The sequence below is a fragment of the Rhagoletis pomonella genome, unplaced genomic scaffold (assembly GCF_013731165.1).
Source record: "Rhagoletis pomonella isolate Grant_MI unplaced genomic scaffold, Rhpom_1.0 Rhpom_scaffold_05820, whole genome shotgun sequence".
NCBI lineage: Eukaryota > Metazoa > Arthropoda > Insecta > Diptera > Tephritidae > Rhagoletis > Rhagoletis pomonella.
The window spans coordinates 2,433-11,147 of record NW_023464359.1 but is presented as its reverse complement, the minus strand read 5'-3'; the positions used below and the strand labels follow the sequence as shown (position 1 = coordinate 11,147).

Sequence of the window (8,715 nt, the reverse complement as noted above, 5' to 3'; positions counted from 1 at the left end):
ATATCCAAATCATATGCTGCTCTGGGATTTGTGCGCCGAAATAGCTCAAACGGTTTTTCTTGGCAGAAATAAACTCGGTGGTTTGCTATTGCCTGCCGAGGGGCGCCCGGCTAAAACTAATTAATAAAATATCTACAAAATTAACAATAAAATATTTTCTTCGCAAAATCTATGAAGGGCTCTTCTATTAAACAAAAAAAAAAACTAGCAGTTACTCGTCGCACCGCTGTATTGTATATATATAGAAGGGATATGCTCCTTCCAAATTCTTGATAGCATTGGTTGCATACGTACATAATTGACTTAAAAAAATCTCTCACTGCCAAAGACATAACGGAAATATTGAAGATCCATGTATGCCTAAACCATCTTGAGCAATCTCTAGAGTTTTTGGGGCGAGAGGAAAGCTTTGGAATTCGGTCTGAACAAGCTGGGGAGTCAATCCATCGTCATTTCGTGAGGTTTTGGAATAGAGGAAAGTGAAAAACCATCATGGATCCCATATATGCTGTGAAACTAAAGGAAGCAGTCATAGACTTTTCTTTTAAGCACATTAAAACCACGAGGCAAGTGATTAACTTTGGCTATGCCATAGCTTGTATACACTTCAAACATCACAATAGTCAATTTGTATGTAAAGTTTCCTTACTTGAGTAAATATTTCTGATAATATTTTTTGAGAATCTTGTCACTATTTCTGGAATTTGATTTCCTGACAGGTACAGTAGTATTTGCAATTACACATATCGTCATTTAAAGTACAAAACCGCGTATCAAAAAAATGCAAAACCGCGTATCAAGATAATGCAAAACCGCGTATGTGAGGTTGCATAAATTATTTTCTATTTCAAAATGGTTCTCTTTTTTATAAAGCAATCACATTTCTGGCTAGTATATTTCACTACGAATGAATGAGGATTGAGCCAAGAGCTTGTGTGAGCAAATCCAATTTTTGGCAGCAAATGTCAGTTACGCGGTTTTCCAGAATGACCATACGCGGTTTTGTACTTTAAACGACGATATGTACATACACTGGAAATCAAAAGTGAGTGCATGGTGTTTTTGTTTAATATTTGCAATCTTTTTCTAGTTAAATTTTTTTTGTGGTTATTTTTTTATAAAAATATGGTTCGTGCTTTAATTTAAACCGTATAAGTCTAATTTTCAAACTTTATACAGAACTTAGAAAATTCAACGGATTTCACGTTTGACCTTTTTAATCTGAATTTTTAGAAAAATGTTAAGTACGTAGATAGATCGGTTTTTTAATTCTAGTAAAACAAGTGCAAGTTTTAAGTGGCAAAAAAAGCGCGTTGATTTTTTATTTATTTTATTGTATTATTAAGAAAATTAACGCTATATTTTACAAATTGCACTTGTTATATGCATTAAAACGCAAAATCCGTAGGAAAAAATATTCATTAAAAATGAACGCGTTTTTCAGCCGCTTAAAACTTGTTTTACTAGAATTAAACCGATCTATCTGCTTACTCAAAATTTTTCTAAAAATTCAGATTAAAAGGGTCAAAATTTAGACGAAAATTCGTTGAATTTCTGTATAAAGTTTGACTTATGTGGTTCTAATTAAAGCACGAACTATATTTTTATAAAAAAAAAAATTAAAAAATTTTACTTGAAAAACATTTCAAATATTAAACAAAGCACACCGGGCACTCACTTTTGATTGCCAGTGTATATACATATATAGTGTGTGTGAATGTGCGTACGCATAAATATACTTTGGCCAGTGACGGTAGCCATTTTTATGCATTTAAATTTTTAACACTCGAGTTTTTTTTATTAAAATCCTGAATAAGACCTAACGGGGTGGTTTTCTCCTATATGGACACCTACGATTTCAGGGTAAAGATTTCTTGTTCCAGTGGATGTTAAATAATCACCGGGCACCTATGAATTTTTTTGGCATTATGGAAAAACTTTTCTTTGCCAGACAACTGTGAATGACGTGCAGTATTCTGCGAACATTTAAATGTTGAAACACCAGTCTCGTTTCTATGGTGGCCATATCCTGATCGATCACATTGTTCATCACTAAAATATTCTAAAACTTCTAGAAAGGTATAAATGAGCTAATGTAGAAAATGTATTTTCAAAGACATTTTGTCTCCGATTTGGGCTTGGTTTCTCAGTATTTTTCCTACAAGGGTTTTAGCAGTTTTAGCCAGATTTTTTTCTAGGAAACCATTGATGACATCAATGAAAGAGTTGAATCCACTTAACTTCTGACACCCAAATTCATAAAAAATAAAGAAGACTTTAACTTCTTTACAAATTAAACATTTTTATGGAAATGTCACTTTATAGAGCTCTTTATCTATTTTATTTTTTATGAATAATTTGAAGTCTTCAGTTGCCATAGTTTCTGAATGAACGTATGGTATATTCGAAATCAGCGTCCTAAATATACCCCAGAAATATGGATGCCGTCCTTGCCTTTTCCTGGAAATTATGTTTTGTAAACCTATGTTATTACAGGGTATTTAGGACAGGTTAAGTGTTACCAATAAAAATGCCATATTTTCTTTATTTATGAATAAGTTTTGCTGGACTAAACAAAAAGGATTATGAGCAGGGTCAGAGGTTTTTTATTATAGATTGGTATTCACCGTGATCGTGAGCGAAAAAAAAGCAAAAAATTGTTAACGATAGACAACGATCGTCAAACGCCTTCTCGAAAAAAAGGGGAAATTAAGGGCCTTGAGGTTGATGCTCTTCCCATTATCGTCGAGGCGCTGGCATGCATGTGTATTGTGTTTCCAAAAATTTAAGTAATACGCAATCGCTTTATTTGTTTATCTTTTTAGATAAAAATGAACTTTTATCTGCAAAGAATTTCTTGGAACAAGCGGCCGAAGAAAACTTACCTGAGTTCTTAAAAGCTCTTTCGGATATATTGGTCTCTGTGAACAACAGTCCAGTAGCACGTATGGCTGCAGGATTACAACTTAAAAATCATTTGACCAGTAAAGATGAGACTGTCAATCAACAGTATCAGCAACGATGGCATCAATTTTCAGAAGATACTCGCGAGTACATAAAAAGAAATGTATATGTAAATTTTTTAAATACCAATATCATTATTCAAGCTAATTTTATTTTTAGATCCTCGCTGCTTTGGGAACAGAAAATACTCGGCCTTCCTGCGCTGCACAGTGTGTTGCTTATGTAGCCGTCACAGAATTGCCTCTAAAAGGATGGCCTGTTCTTATTCAAACATTAGTCAACAAGGTTGTGACTGATAATTCCAGCGAAATTGATCGTGAAGCAGCACTGGAAGCTATTGGATACATTTGTCAGGACATACGTTATGGCGTGTTGGAACACCAGTCGAATCAAATTTTGACAGCTATCATCCATGGAATGAGAAAGCTGGAGCCGAGCAATCATGTCCGACTAGCAGCAACAACTGCTTTGCACAATTCCTTAGAATTCACAAAAGCTAATTTTGAAAAAGATCTGGAAAGAAATTTCATAATGGAAGTAGTATGCGAAGCAACTCAATCTCAAGACACACAGGTTTGTGTAGCCGCCCTACAGTGCTTGGTTAAAATTTTAACCCTTTACTATCAATATATGGAACCTTATATGGCCCAAGCTTTATTCCCTATTACTTTGGAAGCTATGAAGTCAGAAAACGATCAAATAGCTTTACAGGGAATTGAGTTTTGGTCAAATGTATGCGATGAGGAAATCGATTTAGCAATTGAAACTCAAGAGGCAAATGACGCCGGTCGAGCTCCTATTCGAGTATCAAAACATTACGCCAGAGGCGCTCTTCAATATCTAACTCCTGTGTTAGTAGAAAAGCTCACAAAACAGGATGAATGTGACGACGAAGATAACTGGAGCCCACCGAAAGCAGCATCTGTTTGCCTGATGCTATTAGCAACATGCTGCGAAGATGAGATTGTTCCATATGTTTTCCCGTTCATCAAGGATAACATAGAGTCGCCAAACTGGCGTTTTCGCGATGCTGCTGTTATGACCTTTGGATCTATTTTAAGTGGCCTAGAAACCAATACTCTAAAACCTTTAATAGAGCAAGCAATGCCTACACTGATACATTTAATGTATGACGAAAGTGTAATCGTTCGGGATACGACAGCATGGACCTTTGGCCGGATATGTGATGTAAGTTATTTCTAATTTTTTAATTAGTTCCTAGAAGCTTAGGCTCTGTGTTGGTTACGGTGAACTTTAGTACCCACATTGAAGTCAAATTTGAAATATCTCAACACTACAGGTATTTCCGATTAATTGCACCGAGTCTACCTAGTATTATGAAAACATAAAGGCATAATTTAATAAAATTGTCGTTGTTACTTTAAATTTTCATTGCATAACATGAAGGCATAAATATACCCCAGTAAAAGAATTATATGTGCAATACATCAACTTCAACTAGTTAAATGAAAAACCAATACTAGATCTTTGATGCTTTTCCCCAATAATTGTATTCATTTACTTTATCAAAAGAATATAAAAAACTTTCTGAATATGCATTAGTTTATAACAAGAGAATTTAATTGTACCATTATGTTGAAATTTTCATAGAAAATATTTATATGTGCAAAGAAACAAGTTTTAGGCTATCGATTATTTTAGAAAAGTTTAAAAGATAATTTTATTTGTTGCTTTTGGATTGTATTTCTATTGCACAATTTTATTTGTTTTCCGCTTTGCGACATAGATTTTACCGAAATTTTGTAGTAAAATTTGTATTATCTCCTCCTATTTATGAAGTTTGGTTTATTTAAGTTTCAACGCGTTATCATTCTGTCTCAAATAATAATAATAAGTAAAAATCTTGTTGAGAAGTTGTTACAAATTACACTGGTATTAAAGCCCACATTTGAGGCTAGATATTCTAAAAGAAGGTATTTTATTCCCTCAATAACGATTTTGTTGTTCGCACGGTATGAACAACAACGTTTTGCCGCTGGAATTTTCAAATATCTTCAGTCGAAATGAGCGAAAAATGTGCCAACTTAATGCACAAAGAATGTTTCTACTCTAGATATTAATTTTTCTCAAAGTGAAAATATTTTATTTGTTTTCCAAAGCTATACGCTTTTTACTTTAAAGCAGAGATTCCTTTCGCCAAGGGCAGGTTTGCCATGGGAGCCGGATGACTCTCCAATAATGGTGGGCATCTGGATCAGTTATATTGAATTTTTTTTCATCAGTGAAAATTGCATTTTTCAATTCTTCCTACGAAATTTGTAATTTTTGTAAAATGCTAAAAGGCATTTCTTGCCATATGCTATTTATTTCTTCAACCTAAGTACCAAATCTGTGTTTATTATTTATTGGAAACTTTGCCTTGTGAGAGAGAGATTCACATACATTTCAATTTTTACGGTAAATCATGCTGTTCCTAGTAGCTAACCTTTTGATATGTCATTTGCACCACTCTTGGGGTTTGTATAGGGCCATCAAGATCATTATTTCCATAGTCGTCGGGATTTTTAAAGGAATAATATTCTGCTGTCTAATTACTTTAGCAGTTATTTAGCTACCTTTCATGCCACAAAAATGCATTCCTGTTATATTTACGGGCTCTTCTTCAGATAGTTCAATGCCACGGGATATTATGGGCCATAATATAATTAGGGAAAATAGTAAAACGGTTTCTATTATGAAACAGCTTCTATATGTTTAACCTTTTACCACACAGTCATTGGTGTAGTTTTCTGTTGAAAATTTTTGACACTGCAGCAGGCGGAAGCTGAATAGTTAATTTTGCATATATATGTAATTATTTACTATTGAGTATTAACTATTGTTTGTGATGACGGTAGTTAAAATTATAAAGGAACATCCACTAAACATATGAAAACACTTATAAGCTAAAGGCTTTTATAATCGCATACAGCAAAAAGTTTTACCCTTCTTCCATAGAGCGAAAATGAGGAAAAACATATTGCAAATATAATTCTTTTACTGGGTTACATATACATATGCACTATCGTACAATTTAAAGTGCACAGCTTGCTCTAATATAATATTCATACTTATTTTCATGAACAATTTTTTTGGATTAATTACACGGTTCTCAAAAACGTGACGTGTCGAAAAATTTAACGAAATGGCAAATTTCAAAAAGAAAAAAAAATACGTGTTAATGAAAAACAAATTCGCCTGATTGATTCCACCTCATGACGATGAGTTAAATAGAAAATAGCTTGCACTTTTTTTCCCTCAGATACGAAAATCTCAATCTATGAAATTATACGATCAAATTGTGTTGAACCGTGTAATTTAAGAAAATATTATTATAGAAATCAAAGTTTTACAATTTATTTCAAGTTTACAAATATTCAAAAAATGTTCATCAAAATTTTCAACTTTTTATTCAGAACTTCTGGAGGGTGTTGCGGGTTTTTTCCATATAAAAATAATTGTGTATTCGTTATATGGAAGCAAATGCAACAAAAAAAAAAATAAACCAAAAAAATCAACGGTAATCTTTAGCGACTTGAAACTTGCACTTTGTTTACTAAAATTGAATGGGCTACAAACCTACATACTCGAAAAGTTTCTAGAAATTGTGAATAATTTTCATGAAAATAAATGTGAATATTACAGGTATTAGAACAATCTGTGCGCTTTAAATTGTCCGATACGATAGTGTACCTTGTTTATACCGACTCATAAAACGTTTTGACCCAGTTCATTGTGATTCAGAACGGAAAAACAAACCAAATTTTAATAGCTCAGAAATCAAAAATGTATTGACTCGAATTTGTTTTCAAATCGCTTTTTTATTTCTCACATCGCACAGTGTTTCTACTATATGGAGGCTGGTGGAAAAAAGTCGTGGTTACAGGTGATTAAAAAACCTATTGGACTTAGAGAGAGAAAATAATAATAACTAGAGTGCCAGTTACTGTCGAAATTCGACAGTTTTTCCAGTTTTAGAAGCCTTGGAGAGGTTTACTAACTGAACACGTAGCAAAACTTATACGGTACAAATTAACTAACCGGAAAATCTTCTGCTGAAACGTAACTAAATTTTTTTTATCTGAGAAGGTCTTTGGAGGACTTCGGCAGGAATTGGAACTGACCCGATACATTCAAGTTTATCGATAAATTTCAATGATTTGATACATATCGATAGTTCGATGAATTTCAAGAACACTAAAATTCGATAACTCAACAAAATTCGTGAATTCGACCAATTTCGATAACTTTGAAATTCGATGGCTCGATAAATTTCGATAACTCAAAAATGTAAAAACTTTGGATACCTTTATAAATTTTTACTTTTGACATCTCTAGATTTTTCGAAAACAATCTAAACATTTTGATAACTCGTTACACTCTGTTAGGATGATTAAATTCGATAAGCAGTGATAAATCTATAAGCTTATATAACCTTGAAATTTCGATAAATCGATATATTTTGAAAATTCCATAAACTTCGCGTTGTTGAACCAACCAATTTCAGTAGATCAATAATTATCGATAACTCTGTAAGTTGAAAGAACTCCATGCATTACGACACCTCGATAAATTTCGTTAAGTCTATAAATAATGATAATTCAATAAATATCGATAACTTGATACATTTCTTTAACTTGACAAATTTCGTTAATCCCACACGTTTTTATAGCTCGATAACTATCCGTAAATTTGGACAACTAACTTTCTGTGTCTATAAATTTCGACAACTCAGTAAACATTGATCAGTTTGAATAATTCGATACGTTGCGATAACTTAATAAGCATGGATAAATTTCGATAATTATAAACTTCGATGATTCGATAAATTTCAGTAACCTTTATGGCTGATTTTATTTCGATTCCTATCTTTTAACCTAATTCTTATGTATTTCTCATTGTCTCCATTTTCACCTTTATCTCAATTTTCGTCTTTATCTTCACTTTTGCCTCTTTTTGACTTCATCGTTCTCACTTGTTTCTTCATCTTCATATTTATCTTTATTTCAAAGTTTAATTTTAAATACGAAGTAAAACAAAATGCGAAACAGCTTAAATTGAACAGGTTGCGAAAACAACCATACACAAATATGGAAATTTTTAAACGACGATTTTCAACCAATTTCGAAACTATAAAAACTCCTCATCTACAGAAAATTACCTTTCCAACGGTGTTTTTGGTTTTGAAATCGGTAACTTTACCTTGGTCTTCATCTTTGTTTTTATCTTTCACATCTTTGCTTATATCCTTTTCTTTTTCTATTCACGTAGATGAGGTGAGGTGCGATGAGTGATAAGATGTGACGTGATTTTATGTGATGTGATAGGATGTCATGTCATGTGTTGTCATACCCTCAGATGTCATGTCATATGATGTCATATCATGTGATGCCACGTCAGGTAATGCCATGTCATATCATACGATGACATATCATGTGATGTCAAGTCATGTGATGTCATGCCATATAATGTGATGTCATATCATATGATGTCATGTCACGTGGTATCGTGTGATGGGATATCATGTGATGTCTCTTCATATCATGTGATGTCTCTTCATATCATGTGATGTCTCTTCATATCATGTGATGTCTCTTCATATCATGTGATGTGATGTCATTTAATGTGATCACATTCCATGTTCCGATTATTATATGGATAACCCTGTTGATAACTGTGCCGATAAAAATACCGATAACAATATCCATAAACATATAGAAAAATACAACGATTGCAAAATCGATTAATTCA

At 32.9% G+C, this 8,715-nt stretch overlaps 1 protein-coding gene across 1 annotated transcript; it reads left to right on the top strand.

Moving 5' to 3' along the window:
- The first annotated feature begins 2,743 nt into the window (after positions 1-2,743).
- Positions 2,744-6,904, top strand: LOC118755291 (importin subunit beta-like). Its single transcript, XM_036490137.1, has 3 exons — positions 2,744-3,067; positions 3,124-4,152; positions 6,806-6,904. The coding sequence occupies exons 1-3, from the start codon at positions 2,759-2,761 to the stop codon at positions 6,887-6,889; spliced, it is 1,422 nt and encodes a 473-aa protein (XP_036346030.1). The 5' UTR covers positions 2,744-2,758; the 3' UTR covers positions 6,890-6,904.
- The last annotated feature ends 1,811 nt before the right edge of the window (positions 6,905-8,715 follow it).

Excerpts from the sequence above, each read along its gene's own strand:
- LOC118755291 (XM_036490137.1), top strand. The coding sequence starts at position 2,759 with ATGCATGTGTATTGTGTTTCCAAAAATTTAAGTAATACGCAATCGCTT. Across the intron at positions 3,068-3,123 it reads GCGAGTACATAAAAAGAAAT|ATCCTCGCTGCTTTGGGAAC; the intron begins GTATATGTAAAT and ends TTTTATTTTTAG. Across the intron at positions 4,153-6,805 it reads CCTTTGGCCGGATATGTGAT|TGTTTCTACTATATGGAGGC; the intron begins GTAAGTTATTTC and ends CACATCGCACAG.